The sequence below is a fragment of the Ursus maritimus genome (genome assembly GCF_017311325.1).
Source record: "Ursus maritimus isolate PB19 chromosome X unlocalized genomic scaffold, ASM1731132v1 scaffold_X1, whole genome shotgun sequence".
Lineage (NCBI taxonomy): Eukaryota > Metazoa > Chordata > Mammalia > Carnivora > Ursidae > Ursus > Ursus maritimus.
The window spans coordinates 123,155,472-123,171,229 of NW_024423319.1; the positions used below are offsets into that span (position 1 = coordinate 123,155,472).

Below are 15,758 nucleotides of genomic sequence, written 5' to 3' on the forward strand. Positions count from 1 at the left end.
CTCGAATTTCATTTCCCTCCTGTTTGTGGAGGGACTTAAGATTTTCTCTTCCTGGTTTTTCTTTTCTCAGGTTGCCTCATGCAGGCAACTATCTTCCTTCCACCTTCCCTCATCACCAGGTCATCACATGGATGGTCTGGTACGGATCTTTGTGTCCTTAAAAGTGTGTGTGCACACACATACACACACACGGTGTTTGGGTATCATTGCAGCATATTATACACACCCTTTCCTCTGTTTCCATCTTAGCTACGTGTGATCCCTTATGGGGGTTTTTGGGGAGGACACATTTGGGACGTTGCTCTTGGTCAGGTGTGTGCATGGACGTGCACGTGCTCCTGAAATCCTGCTCTCGTCCACCATGACCACCTTGCTCGGAAGTTTGGACTTCACGACTCCAGCTAAGGCATGCTGTTTCTTCCCCAGCTGCCCCCTGAGCTGTCTGAGTCCCACTTGCTCCTGGTCGGTCCTACTCACATGGCTCCCAGGCAGTTCAAAGTCCTTCTGTACAAACATCAATTCTTGACCTTCCTCCTGACCTCCTATCCCTAATCAGTTCTTCCTTTCCCTGTCCCCAAATGGCCCTTCCAGCCCCGCAGGCTCCATTTTTGATCTGCTTTTCTTTGCCTCTGTGTACACCTCGACCAGGGGTCCTGCCCTTTCCTCTTCCAAACCACATCACCAGATCTGTCCAGATCTGTCCAGCCGGTGGCATCTTCACAGAAGCCACTGCAGCTCACCGCGTCCCTTGCTTTCTTCTGAGCGTCCGCTCTGGATACCAGCCTAGGGCTTCCTTCGACATGAACACTGGCCTGCAGCGTTCTTTGCTGTCAGATCCCATGGGAACGGGAGGTTTCCTGTGTGCATGATGGAATGTAAGCTCTCTGTCACATCTCTGAGGTCCCAGCGTTTGCCTGGTGCCTTGGTTTCCAGCCTTCTTGGATGTCCCACCTCCAGCCTTCTTTGACCAGAGGTTTATCCTGCCTGCGGGTCCTGACTTTCACCTGCTCTTGACTCCTTGCTGCCATCCTGTGTTTCCTCTTTACACTGGGCTCCCCATCGAGCCCGCAAGGCTCAAGACCGTCAACACAAGAGCTGCCCTTTCCGTTGCTGCGTATCCAGCTTGTTGCCTGGCGCACGGTGAGTGGGTCCTTGGTCAGAATTTACCTAGTAAGGGCACCTGGGTGGCTCAGTAGTTAACCATCTGCTTTTGGCCCAGGTCAGAATCCTAGGGTCCTGGGATAGAGCCCGTTGTTGGGCTCCCCACTCAGCAGGGAGTCTGCTTCTCCCTCTACCTGCCCCCCCCCCCCACCGCTCGTGATCTCTCTCCTCTCTCTCTCTCTCATAGATTAAATCTTAAAAAAAAATTTACCCAGCAAATGGAGCAAAGAGCAAGTTGAGTATGAAGCTGGATAGCGTGGTGTTTCATGAGTCATGGATCCGTGGTGCTCGAGCAGGACTCCTAAGACATAGTGAATTTTAGATCCAGAAATGCCTCTTTTTCTCACACCACTGGTGACAAACCCACTTACGGCTTTTTGCCCTTCCATTTTTGTTGATTTGTTTCTAGACTCCATGCAAGGGACCGAGTCCTGCAGGGAATGGGAATGAACTAGCCAGCGCATTAGCTGATGCCATCAGTCCTGTTTCTCACTTTCTGAACTCAGATTTTAATTCATTTATGGCCACCCAGACTCCGCCTCTCCCCCCACAAGCCCCAAGTGATGACTTAATGCTTATAAATGTTTTCGTAATAGTAACGTCAGCATCTCCTTGAATGTTGTGGTTCTTATTAATAATGCCCAATGCGTTACACATTCTCTCCATGTAAGGGAAGTCTTGCTCATGTAAATTTGAAGGAAAAATGTACCCGTGGAATTTTTTTCCTTTAGGATATTTATTTGACTTGAAGAAAGACAGGGGAACCTGGGCCCTCACGAGTTGTTTTTTTTTTTTTTTTTTTCATAGTCTCGGTTTTTGAGTCCTCGTGGAGTACCTTTATTTGAAAGCCCTTACTTCTCAAGGGTGCTGGTGACCCGTGGCCACCTGAGTGGGGTGTGTGTACCTAGGATTGACAGCCCACTTACTGTATAATGCCCGTTTCAGGTTGTTGTTGACGCTTTGGTGGGTTTTATTGAGAGATTTCTGCAACAAATGTGCTACAGATGTGTATGGGTCTAGTTCTCCCCACTCAAGTCATTTGTGTGTGACATTTGTTGCTGTGATATTGTGATTTGTAAGAAGAAACAGATGTTTGGTCTTTGTCAGTTGGCGCTGAGCTCTTAAAACCCTTGGAATTTCCGCAGTGATAGGAGTGACAAAGGTGCCTTTTGTTATGTGAATGAGGTGACTTTTGGAGAACACCCAAGGGCAGGGGCTGGTTGCCTGGGAAACCAATCCTGTAATTGGAGGGTTGGCATTCTCGGTCCCACCCCAGATCTACAGGGAGGCCAGAGGGGCTGGAGGCTGAGTTAATCCCTGCTGGGATGAAGCCTCCATGAAATCACATGAGGACAGGGTTTGGGAATGTCCAGGATGGTGAGCTCGGGGAGATTTGGGGGAGAGTGGCCAACCTGGAGAAGACGCAGCCTATGCGTCTCTGCCATGTGGCTGTTGCTGAGTTACAGCTCTTCATAACAAACCAGTAATCCAGTGAGTAACATGAGCTCTGTGAGGCCCTCTGCCAGATTAATGGAACCGGGGGAGGCGTCTTTGGAACCTGGGACCTGTAGCAGCCCTATCGGAAGCACAGGGTTTGTGGTTGGCACCTGAAATGTGTGTGTTGGATGGGTGTAGTACGGCTACACCCTTACCCTGTGGGATCTTCTGCTGTCTCCAGGTATGGACAGTGTCAGAATTCAGTTGAGTCATAGGACGCCCAGCTGGTGTCACAGAATTGCTCGGTGGTGTGGGGAAAAGACCAACATGTATTGGAATTGGGAGCAGAATGATAGACACTAAGTCCCAGTTTTTAGATATATAAAGGTACCCATGACCGAAATTCAACTCACCTGGAACGTGGGTGACAGACTCTGAGATCGTCAACCCACTTCTCCTGCCCCAATCTCCTGGTCTCCACCCATACTGTCTTGGGGGTTAATACATTCTACTTGGTTGATTAATCCCGAAAGTTCTCTTTCATTCCTTACAGGCTGACTCGCTTGGCCCTGTTGTAATCTCCCCCATTGTGAACCATCTCCCATGCCTTTGAAGGGTGCAATTAGGTTGCGTTCCAACATGGCGGATGCATTGTTCTCAAGAGCTGAGAAGGGATCTGCATAGATGATTATCCTGGCTGTGGATCAGTAGGAGTGGCTATAGAAGATACACAAAGAATGGGTGCATACTGATTGACGAGTGTGCACATGTGTGCGTGTGTGTGCGTGTACAGACTTACGCATTTGAGTGGTAGGAAGATAGGTTTCTGCAAATTTTCCTACTTTTCCGATGAAATGAAACAAAGTTGTGGAAAATACGAGTGCTGTGACTTGGATAGTTTTGACCGTTTGGGGTTATTTCAGGGGCTCCATGCTGCCCCCAAATTGTGGAACACCAGTCCTGTCTTCTGGTGAGTTCTAGCTCAGTTGGCCACTCCTCTTGTTCCAGAGAAATCCTGAACGTCACCAGCCTACATAGAGGTCCATTCTACAACTTCACCACTCCGGTGTTATTTGGACCCTAGACTGTATTTTCCCACTCGAGCAGTGAAGTCGTTGTTGGATCCCAAGTTGCCCCATGAAAGCAGAGTGTGGCCGCCATATGCATTTGAGATACTGAGCATCTGTATTGAAGCATCAGGGGAAGGAGTGTTCTTACCATACTAATCAAGAAATAGAGCATGGGGCCGCAAGGAAACACTCCTCTGGGCTTTAAATGATAGGAAGAAACGTGGCTGGCTGGAGAGTCTGTATAACTGTAAAGGTTTCTCCAGGAAGTGACAGCCAACCCCCAAATCCCCAAAACACCGTTCCTGCTTCCTGTATCCGTCCGGCCTCCGTACCACAAATCTTGAGCCTCCGGGGCTGCAAGAAGCGAGAAGGGGAAGCAGGACACAGATGCAGTTTTCAGTAACTGAAAACAGGGACCTTCGGCAGGTCCCCGTGGTTGCGTTTCTGGTAGGCAGCTTGGAGAGAGGACGGCATTTGTGCAAAGCCCATTTGTGGGTCCGTGTCGTCCTGCACGGCATCCTTAAGCAAAGGGTCTGCACGTTTCCACGTGCATTTTGTGAAAGCCTTTTGTATACACAACCCGTGTTCTGCTAATACATAGAAACACCATGATCAGCAAACCACACATTCTTCTTTAAATGGTTTCCTTGACCATAGTCGAGGTTTTCATTTCTGGGTTTGGGATTTTTTCCTCTCTTCCATCACGTGTTTTTATTTTTTTGCCTTAACTCCTGCCGTCCTGACCACTGCATACGCTTATCCCTTTGCGATCTTCCTTTGAGTTATTCTTCACGTCGTGGCAAGCTGTGTCCCCCAGTGCTTTATTGGAATGGCCCATCCCAGCAGGTGAGACCCTCTGGTAGAGCCGGTGCCCTGAGCATTGTCCCGCAGGGATGCCCAGTTCTCTGGGCACAGTTGTACTTTTGGTGAAGCCCAGATGGACGCGGCTCATGGGGAGGCAGCCGTGCAGGGAAGCACCATATTGTCTTGATCACGGAAGATGCAAGAGGGAGCCTTGCAGCATTGACTACCATGGCGTGGCCGTGCTTAACATCGTCCTGCGCGTCGCCCATCCTGTGGGGTGGCTTTTACTGGGGGACGTCTCCTAGGGCTGATTGTATCACATGCATATGTCCTACGTCCTCTCAGAAACACAGCATCCTCTCAGAAACGCAGGGCGTAGTTCCAAAGCTTGTTTCTCTTCTCTGCACGTCTCCTCTGCGAGAAAATATCCTTCCTCCATCACCGTTGATCTCCCTGCAATGTGTGTGTTTTGTTTCCTTCTGTCAAGACGTCTCGAAAACAGGACCTGGCGTCTTCTGCAATGCCTCCCTCCATCCCACCTCTCCTTCCAGTAACAGAGCTCCGAATGCCTTTGTAAGGCCGGTGAGCCTGTTCTGACTTGGACATTTTTAATGGCCACCTTACCCTGGCGCGTGTTTGGGAAGCAGTCCGTCCATTTACTGTATATTTCCAGTCTTGATTATAGGGCCGGGGGGCCAAACCAGGTGTGATCCCCAAAGATGTGTCCACTCTGCATGAATTTGCTCGGGCTTCCAGAACAAATCCCACAGACTGATGGGCTTAAATAACACACATTTATTTCCCATAGTCCTGGAGGCTGGGAGTCCGAGATCCAGGCGGGGTTGAGGCTGGGAGTCTGAGATCCAGGTGGGGCCGAGGCTGGTTCCTCCTGAGACCTTCCTCTTTGGCGTGTAGACCCTGTGTTCTCCCCGTGTCCTCATGTGGTTGCCTCTGTGTGTGAATCTGTGTCCTCATCCCCTCTTCTTAAAAGGACCCCAGTCCTGTGGGATCAGAGCCCACCCTAGTGACTTCATTGTACCTTAATCCCCTCTTCAGAGACCTTATCCCCTCCTCAAAGACCTTATCCCCTCTTCAAAGACCTTATCCCCTCATACCCTCCCATTCTGAAGTCCTGGGGGTTAGGGCTTCCACATACAGTTTTGGGGGACACAATTCAGCCTGTTGGCCAAGATTTTTCTTTTAAGATTTTATTTATTTATTTGAGAAAGAGTGCCAGCACAAGCAGGGGGAGGGCCAGAGGGAGAAGCAGACTCCCTGCCGAGCAGGCTCGATCCCAGGACCCTGGGATCATGACCTGAGCCCCCCCCCCCCCCAGGTGCCCCTTGAGTTTTATCGGTGCCGTATCTTAACTTTTATCTCTAGCAGATTTTAACACCTGCCCACCTGTGTATTTTAGCATCCGTTCCTCCGCATGCATATCCTCCCGTGTACATAGACGACGTGCGTAACGTCCGTTCGTCCCCACACCGTAGCAGGTGTCTCTGGCTGACATGCGTGCGTGGGGCACCGCGGAGCCGCTCTCACTGACGACATCCTTAACGTCCGTTCGTCCCCACACCGTAGCAGGTGTCTTTGGCTGACATGCATGGGGCACCGCGGAGCCGCTCTCACTCCCGCGCTGCTGTCCCGCAGGTTCTGGACGTGCCACGACGAGCGCTTCCTCTACATGCTGATGGAGTTCGTGCCGGGCGGCGAGCTCTTCAGCTACCTGCGCAACCGGGGCCGCTTCTCCAGCAGCACGGGGCTCTTCTACTCCGCGGAGATCGTCTGCGCCATTGAGTACCTGCACTCCAAGGAGATTGTCTACAGGGACCTGAAGCCGGAGAATATACTGCTGGACAGGGAGGGTCACATCAAGCTCACGGACTTCGGCTTCGCCAAGAAGCTGGTCGACAAGTAAGTGGCCGCGGGCCCCCGTGGCCGCGTCGGGCAGCCGCCGTTCTCCTCCCCGTTCCCGCGAATTCCGTTGTGTTGGGGTTCCACATGTAAGTCAGCTCGGGCCGTGCTTGTCTTGGTGCCCAACTTCTCTTTCTTGGCATCTGGCCTCAAGGTCTGTCACGCTGTCGCAAATGGCGGGATGTCCATTTTCAAGGACGAAGCGTAGCCCGTTGTATGTAGAGAGCACCTTTCCCTCCTCCGTTGATCTGCCAGTGGACACAGGTTGGTTACATGTCTTGGCTGCTGTAGATACTTCTGCAGTGAGAACGGGCATGCAACTATGTTTCCACTTTCTTCACATAAATACCCAGATGTGTAGTTGGGTGGATCATGGGGTAACTCTATTTTTAACTTGTGGAGGACCCTCCATGCTGTTTTCCAGAGTGGCTGCACCAGCTTGCATTCCCACCAACAGTGCATGTGCATTCCCCATTCTCCACGTCCTGCCCAACACCTGTTACGTCTTGCCTTCTTGATACTAGCCGTGGACAGGTGTGCGGAGCTGTATCTCAGATTACGTATTCTTTTTATCAGAGTTATATACGTGCATATACTGCGCGTCAAGGAGCTCTCTCCCCTCCCCCCCAGCTCATTGCCGCTCTCAGCAGAAGACCACTGTCAACACTTGGCTCGCCTCCTGGGACAGCTTCCAAAATTTTGCTCTTGCTGTCTCTTTGCTGCTTCTGAATCCTCATGAAATATGCTTTTTTTTTAATTAAAGATTTTATTTATTAGAGACAGAGAGAGCATCAGCACAGGGGAGTGGGAGAGGGAGAAGTAGACTCCCCTTGGAACAGGGAGTCCAACATGGGACTCGATCGCAGGACCTGAGATCATGAGCTGAGCCAAAGGAAGATGCTTAATTGACTGAGCCCCCCAGGTGCCCCACGCTTTATTTACGCTTTTGTAAAAACTTCTTCCTGTCATTCCTCATTGCCTTTTGGGAGGGGGCAGAACTGGGTGCAATCAGTTCACCATCTTGGACAAGAAGACATGATGCCCGAGGTCGTCTTGGGGTCGTCTAAAGTAATTCCCTCTCTTGCTTTTTATTTCTTAGAATAACAAAACACCGAAAAAGTCCTCTTGTCGAACCAGTAGATTATCTGTTCTGGTGTTTTTCTCTGTAAATGAAGGCCCGGTACCTAAAACTGTGCCCACAGATTTCTGTATCCGCTGAATTCTGTAATGTGGATTTCTGATACTGGGCTCACCGCAGGAGGAAACGGTCTCATCATCGTTTGCGTGGGCGTTGATCTCGTCAAGCGTAGTCCTGTAAAATGAAACCGTAACGTAGTTGGGCGTAAAATGCCTTCTTGGCGTTCTTCACGCAGTGGTCCAGACTGCCCTCTGTTCCACTGGGAAAATGTTTACAGCATGTGTGCAATCATAGAATACATAACGTATGAAAGTACAGCATTCGAGTTCAGAGAGGCTGATGGACTTGGTGCAAAGCTGGTGTAGGTTGGTGTTCCCGGGTCTTGCAGTGTCAGGATGTATAGGGAGCGTATTCCCTCCATTAGGAACAATGTAGCTTTTGCATAGAGGATTCAGGGAAAACTTAATATTTTAAATCCCATGCATTTAAGCCGGGAGTACTCCTTCCAGGAAGCACTGGGGGCTTGTCTTGGGGTCAAAAGGTTGGGGTTTGAATGCAAATCTAGATGTTTAGTCCAAAGACGCGACTAAAGGAAAGAAGGGTATAAAGGTAGGTGTTGAAACTCTCTAGTATGCTGTGTAGACACTTTGTCACATCACGCCTTAGTTTTCTGGATTTCTGTTTTGTTTTGGGGTTATTTTGCTGTGTTTTTTTTCCCCCCCTACTAAACTATGAGGTTTCTTTCCTGTATTTGCGGTTGGCTCATTGGTCTCTTGGTACAATTAGGCGTGGAAGAGAGTCACGTGCCCAGACAGACGGAGGGAAACAGGGCTGTCTTTTGCTGATACTGTCACACCTACAGCCCTAAAATACTCCCTGGAGAAGGATCAAGGTGTATGTTCTGTTCCCCTGGACACATTGAGTAATTACTGCTCCTAAAATTTCTCTGCAGAGCAGTGCTATCCAAGACAAACAGAACACAGATGTCACGTATGGCTTCAACTCTTTAACAAGTCTTGTTTTAAAAAGCAAGAATTTGGGGGCGCCTGGCTGGCTCCGTCCGTAGAGCGTGCCACTCTTGATCGCGGGGTTGTGAGTTCGAGTCCCACGTGGGGCATACACCTTACCTAAAAATAAAATCTTTAGAAAAGAAAGTAAAAATTTAACAATATAGCCTATGTAAATCAGTGTATCTCAAATAGGATTATTTCAACGTATCATCAGTGCAGAAATTGAGAGGATGTACATGAATTTCTGCTGCTAAGTTTTTGAAATCCCTTGACCGTTTTACCTGTGTGGTGCATTCCAGTTAGGGTACTATATTTTCATCAGAAATGCTTGATCTTTATTTAACGTTAGTGTTTATTTAATGTTAATCCATAACATTTACAGTTGGAAAAATAACATTCACGTGCCAGGCTCTCCAGAAATACCAGAACCTTTCTCAGTAACTCCCTTTGAGTATGGGTTTTTAAATTTAATTTTAAATTAAAAGCAGATTAAAATCTTAATTCCTTAGTACATTTTAAGTGCTCCTAAAAGTACATGTGGTTGCTGGCTCGCATACTGGACAGGCCGACACCTGTTAGGGGCGCCACGTTGTCTCAGTGTGTGGAACAGGTGATGCTTGATCTCGGGGTTGTGAGTTGGAGCCCCGCACTGGGTATAGAGATGACTTAAATAAAAATAACACTTTTAGGGGTTCCTAGTGACTCGCTGGGTTAAGCGTCCGACTCTTTTTTTTTTTTTTTTTTAAAGATTTTATTTATTTATTTGACAGAGATAGAGACAGCCAGCGAGAGAGGGAACACAAGCAGGGGGAGTGGGAGAGGAAGAAGCAGGCTCCTAGCAGAAGAGCCTGATGTGGGGCTTGATCCCATAAGGCCGGGATCACGCCCTGAGCTGAAGGCAGACACTTAAGCGCTGTGCCACCCAGGCGCCCCAAGCGTCCGACTCTTGATCTCAGCTTGGGTCTTGGTCTCAGGGTCATGAGTTTGAGCCCCACGCTGGGTATAGAGATTACTTAAAAATAAAACTTAAAGAAATATATTTCCTGATGACGTGGGGTTGGCTAAGGTGGTAATTCTATTCCCCGTATTGTGGAAACATCTGCATTTATGAGAACCTTGATTGTGTGGGGGAGCAGTTTTATGCTAAATGACTCATCTCTCTGGCGGTTTTTAAGAAAGCGGTCATCCTAGGAACATTCTGTAATGCAGTTAAATTGAAACTGATTTTCCCCTATAGGATTTCACCTATTACCTTTCTAAGAGTAAAGCACATGAAAATGAAGTGCGTTTCCATAACCTTTGCGGCAAAGACCTATTAACACAAAATAATTGGTTTCTAACGTTGAGGCTGCCCCCTATTGGTAGCACGTGGTATATGGTACACCCTTTTTTTTTTTGTTTTTTTAAGTCCCTTATTTGGAAGTCTGATTCAAACTCACCAGATGTAAAATATTTCGCAAATTTGCTCGATGATACGTTTGGCGAGCTATGTTCCTCTGCAGTGAATCCAGTCTATGTACTTAGCATTAAATGCACGATGTGGCTTCATACATCACATCGAACAATTAATTTACTTAAGATGTTGAACTTTGGGGCGCCTGGGTGGCTCAGTCGGTGAAGCGTCTGCCTTCTGCTCAGGTCATGATCCCAGGGTCCTGGGGTCGAGTCCCACATCGGGCTCCCTGCTCAGCGGGGAGTCTGCTTCTCCCTCTGCCTGCTGCTCCCCGTGCTTGTGCTCTCTCTCTCTCTCTCTCTCTCTCTCGCTCTCAAAAAAGAAAAAGACATTGAACTTTGGAAAAGAAGGCTTCATTACCATCTAGATATGTTCCTTTTTAAAAATTTTTCATTTTATTTTATTTTTTTATATATTTCTGATATATTACAAAGAACTTCGTTCTTTAGTCATGGTTTTGTAGATTGCAAAAACGTTTTTACACCCTTCTTTCTATGTGTTTTTCTCGGTTTGCTTGATGAGTGAGGTTGCTCCCTTCTGGGCCAGCATTGGTGACTTGGTGCCTATGGGCGTGTTTGCACGGACTCCCTTCCAGGTCAGGATTCTGAGAACTGACGTGACTTTCCCGTAAACATGGAAGGAAATGTCCCCAGGAATCACTACAAAAGACATGGAACCAAAGAGAGCCTCATCTCCAATAATATTTTTGAACACATAATTGAGAAAAGGCGTGCTTCTCCTGTTTTTTTTTACAGTAAGGGTGTACAGCGTGGTTAAGCATGTTTTAATTCGATATGATTCCCACTCTATGAATTGTATGCTTGTTTGCGCACGGTGACTCCGGTTCTCATGCTTACTCTTCATTCTCAATAACGGATGAATTTTTCCTCTTTTTTTTTTTTGAAGATTTTATTTTTATTTATTTGACAGAGATAGAGACAGCCAGCGAGAGAGGGAACACAAGCAGGGGGAGTGGGAGAGGAAGAAGCAGGCTCCTAGTAGAGGAGCCTGACGTGGGGCTCGATCCTGTAACGCCGGGATCACGCCCTGAGCCGAAGGCAGACGCTTAACCGCTGTGCCACCCAGGCGCCCCTGAATTTTTCCTCTTCTGACATAATCTTACAGAACTCTTGTTTAATTACAGTGATGGCTCTTTTTCTTATACAAAAGTATCCGGCACACACACTTGCTATTATGCAGATAGGCTGCGTAACAGAAAAACGGACACATTAGGATTATTTTTCATTTTCTAAAATGATGAAAACAAAAGGTCCGATACATTTCATTTCGTTATTCTGTTGTACTTTTTAAAATTTAGATGAGACATTCAATGCTGTTGTTTGGATTTTCGTGCCTGGCCTCTTGCTAGGGATAAGTAACATTGTACCCAGTGTTTAACAATTTGTTACTTAACGTTCTCAAACACCCACAAAAGCAGAGAGGAGAGTTTACCTTAAATCCTGTGTGCCCGTCACCCGGCTTCAGTAGGCATCAAAGCTCTGCCACCTTATTTGACTTTCAACCTCTCCCAAATTTCCGTTTCTTATTATTTTATTTTTTAAAAGATTTTATTAATTTATTTGATAGAGAGCAAGCACAAGTGGGGGGGGGAGCAGCAGAGGGAGAGGGAGAAGCAGGTGCTCTGCCAAGCAGGGAGTCCGATGTGGGGCTCGATCCCAGGACTCTGGGATCATGACCTGAGCCGAAGGCAGATGCTTAACCGACTGAGCCACCCAGGTTCCTCGTTGCTTATTATTTTTAAAGAAAGTGCCCACCCTGCTCTCTCTAATGGATAAGGATTAAAAAAAAAATAACATCAATGCCATGATCACATCTTACAGAATAAAAGGAAAAATTCCTTAAGATCGTCTAACACCCCGTCAATATTCAGATTTCCCCCACATCTCAAAAATGTCTTTTTCTTCTCTGTAAATAAGGATCTAACCAAGGTTTGTACATCGCATTTGGTTGGCTTCTCTCTTAGCTCCATTAAATCTGTAAAGTTCCCGTTTCGAGTTTCCCTCCCGACCGATGCCATTCATTTGTGGAATAACCTGGGTTGAGCCCCGTAGGAAGCCCTGTGATCTAGATTGGGTGGGTTACTTCTTCATGGTGTCCTTTGCCTTGTTCCTCTGTCCTCCCTTCTGTTCCTTCCTTCCTTTTTGGCATTTTAGAAACACATGGTGCAGGGTTTTTTGGTGATGTTCCTTTTGCCTGGTAGCAAGAAGCATACAGTAGGTGCTTGTCCTTGCATATGTGGGTCCAAGTGTTCCCTGCCCGCCCTGTCTTCCTACTGTCTCTACTCTGTCACTGTCACCGTGTGACCTGTGGGCTTAGGGGCCAGCAGGGGCGCTGCTTGCTCTCCCATTCTGTGAGAAGTGACAAAATGCTGATGCCCTCCCTCGGTCAGTCCTTCTGTATTTCTCAGCTGGAATTCTTCTCTAAAGAGCCCCTTTCCCTCATAAGCCATCGGGTGACCTTCAGATACCGTCCTTCATGAGAGCAGGAAGTCTCCCCTTCGTTCATTCACTTCGTTTAAGGGTTTGCAGAATCATGACCTGGGCCCTTAGTGACCTCAGAGGGGGCCATAGCATTTTTAAAAAAAAATACTGTTACCACTCAGAAAACACACGATCTCATGTGGTTTTAATTCAAAACAATCTTCTTGTTTTTCTTTTTCCTCCGTGCTTGAATTGCCCTCGTCTTAATAGGCAATGACCACTCCCTTGATAGGGAGTGACCACGTAATGGGTTCAGACTCTCCTTTTGGGTTGATGAAAATGTTTCAACCTAGATAGGTAGTGTTTGCCTGACATTTTGAATGTACCAAATGCCACAGAGTGGCTTGCGTTAAAATAGCAAATTTTGGGGTGCCTGGCTGGCTTAGTCAGAAGAGCACAACTGTCGATCTCAGGGGTCAGGAGTTTGAGCCCCATGTTAGATGTAGAGATTACTAAAAAAAATAAATTTAGAACAATTAATAAAATGGCAGATTTTATGTTCTGTGAATTTTGCCTCAATTAAAAAAAGCAACAATAGTCCCATCTTTGTAGGAGCCCCTTCGAGCTGCCACCTGTACCCTCTTGCCAGCGTCCCATTGGCTTTGAGAACGTCCTTGCTTTCATTGACTAGAGGAAGCCCTGGGTCCCTGTACGAGTCTCCTCTCTACCCTGTAGTCTGCCACTTTTTTAAGGAACTCTGGACACTGTTGGTGGGAAATAGTATTTAAAGACCCCTCGAGGGGTGCCCTTTGCTGTGGGGGTTTCATTGCTTCTAAGAATTCTTGGGGGGACAGAATTTAAAAACGTGTTTTTTTTTTTTTTTTTTTTCGAGAGAGAAGAACAAACGATGAGTCCAAACTTTCCTAGTTGTATTTAAGGCCATGGGTTTTTCGTTTTTATGAATTATTCTTATACCTCTTTGCTTACCCCAAAACTCTCACCTACCCCCACTGCATTTATTCAGAGCAGCAAGTCGTTGAAGTCCTGCACATAGCTGACCTTGGTACTGACAGTGTAGTTGAAATGATCCGGCCCAAGACGTGGGTCAGAATGTTTTAATCCCGGGGGCGCCTGGGTGGCACAGCGGTTAAGCGCCTGCCTTCGGCTCAGGGCGTGATCCCGGCGTTCTGGGATCGAGCCCCACATCAGGCTCTTCAGCTATGAGCCTGCTTCTTCCTCTCCCACTCCCCCTGCTTGTGCTCTGTCAAATAAATAAATAAAATCTTAAAAAAAAAAAAAAAAAAGAATGTTTTAATCCCGTAGTTCGGCAACAAGCCAGAGAACCAAGCACAGTTAAGTTGTGAAACTGGTGAGGGCCTTTGTTTCGTGGAAACGAAAACCAAAGCTGTAAAAGATTGAGGGTTCGATGAGAGCCAGGCTTTGAAATCCATCCCTCTCTCTAAATATTCTTTCCTCTACACCAGGGCTCAACAGACAGCAGCCCATGGGATCTGGCCCACCACTTGTGTTTTGTAAATAAAGTTTTATTAGAACACACTTATGTAGTTTGTTTACGTGTTGTCTACAGCAGCTCTCATGCTACAGAGCAGAGTTCTGTGTCTGCAGCAGAGACCAGATGGCCATAGACAATATGGAAACAAATGAATGTTGTTGTGTGCCAATAAAATTTTATTTATAGAGTAAGTGAGGGGCTTGGGAGTAAATAGAGCAAGAGAGTGACACTTGGCAATGCATACCATTTAAAAAAATTTTTTTATTTAAATTCAATTCAGTTAACATAGAGTGCGTTACTAGTTTCAGAGGTACAGTTTAGTGATTCATCAGTTGCATATAACACCAAGTACTCGTTAAATCATGTGTCCTCCTTAATCCCGATCACCCAGTCACTCCATCTTCCCATCCACCTCCCCTCCCTTCCAGCAGCCCTCAGTTTGGTTCCTACAGTTAAGAGTCTCTTACGGTTTGTCTCCCTCTCTGATTTTGTCTGATTTAATTTTTCCTTCCCTTCTCCTATGTTCATCTGTTTTGTTTCTTAGATTCCACATACAAGTGAAATCCTATGGTATTTGTCTTTCTCAAACTGTCGTATTTCACTTAGCATAATACCCTCTAGTTCCATCCACGTTGTGCAAATGGCAAGATTTCCTCTTTCTGATGGCTGAGTAATATTCCATTGTGTGTGTGTGTGTGTGTGTGTGTACAGCACATCTTCTATATCCATTCATCTGTTCATGGACGTCCGGGCTCTTGCCATAGTTTGGCTATCGTGGACAGCAATGCATACCTTATTTATTTATTTATTTATTTATTTATTTAAGATTTTATTTATTTATTTGTCAGAGCACAAGCAGGGGGAGGGGCAGAGGGAGAGGGAGAAGCAGGCTTCCCACTGTGCAGGGAGCCTGGTGCGGGGCTCGATCCCAGGACCCTGGGGACCATGACCTGAGCCAGAGCAGACGCCCAACTGACTGAGCCATCCAGATGTCCCAGGGCATTGCTTTTAATACCGATTTAGTTTCTGCACGATGAAAATATACGACCTGTTCATATAATCACCATCTGGCCATTTGCAGATACATTGGCTGGCCCCCTGCACTAGACCGTCGGCTGTGTGAACTGGTTAAGACCGACCCGAAGGTATATTCATACCACGGATGGTTATCCACCCCACATCTTCACTGTACAGATGAGAAATCCAAAGCACTGAGGGGGAGATGACTTGCCCACAGCCCCACAACTGCCCAGTGGTTGTCCCTTGTGACTTCCAGGTCAAATTTCTTTCTGTTACCATCAGCCTTTAGTAAGGGGAGCATCACAGAGCAAGGAGGAGGAATGAAGAGGAGAGCTGTGCGGATACTTGCCGCTGTTGGCCCATGTTAGTGTTAGGCTGGTCAGCTTGGGCCTGTTGTTACTGCCTCTGTATGCCTTGCTTTGCTCGTCTGTGAAGTGAGAATTGTTCCTACTCTGTAGGATTGTTGCTAAGAATGGGTGGATCTGCTAATTGCAAAGTACATCCTTAGAACAGTTCCAGGCACATAGTAAGCATTGAGTAGACATAAGGTGCTTCTGACTTTATCATCTCCATCATCAGTATCCCCATCATCACTACGACCATCCCATCGTCACCACCATCACCACCACCACCACCACCACCATCACCACCACCACCATCACCACCACCACCATCACCACCGCCACCATCACCACCACCATCACCACCACCACCATCACCACCACCATCCCATCATCACCACCATCACCACCATCCCATCACCATCACCACCACCATCACCACCACCATCACCA

The 15,758-nt window shown here is 47.3% G+C and overlaps 1 protein-coding gene across 1 annotated transcript in view; it reads left to right on the forward strand.

Annotated features, from left to right (window-relative positions):
* The window catches only part of PRKX (protein kinase X-linked), an 82,867-nt gene that overhangs the window by 39,827 nt on the left and 27,282 nt on the right, over positions 1 to 15,758 (forward strand). The window contains exon 3 of the mRNA XM_040634766.1: positions 6,126 to 6,389. Within this exon, the coding sequence (XP_040490700.1) occupies positions 6,126 to 6,389 (264 nt within the window). The remainder of the gene's footprint in view (positions 1 to 6,125; positions 6,390 to 15,758) is intronic.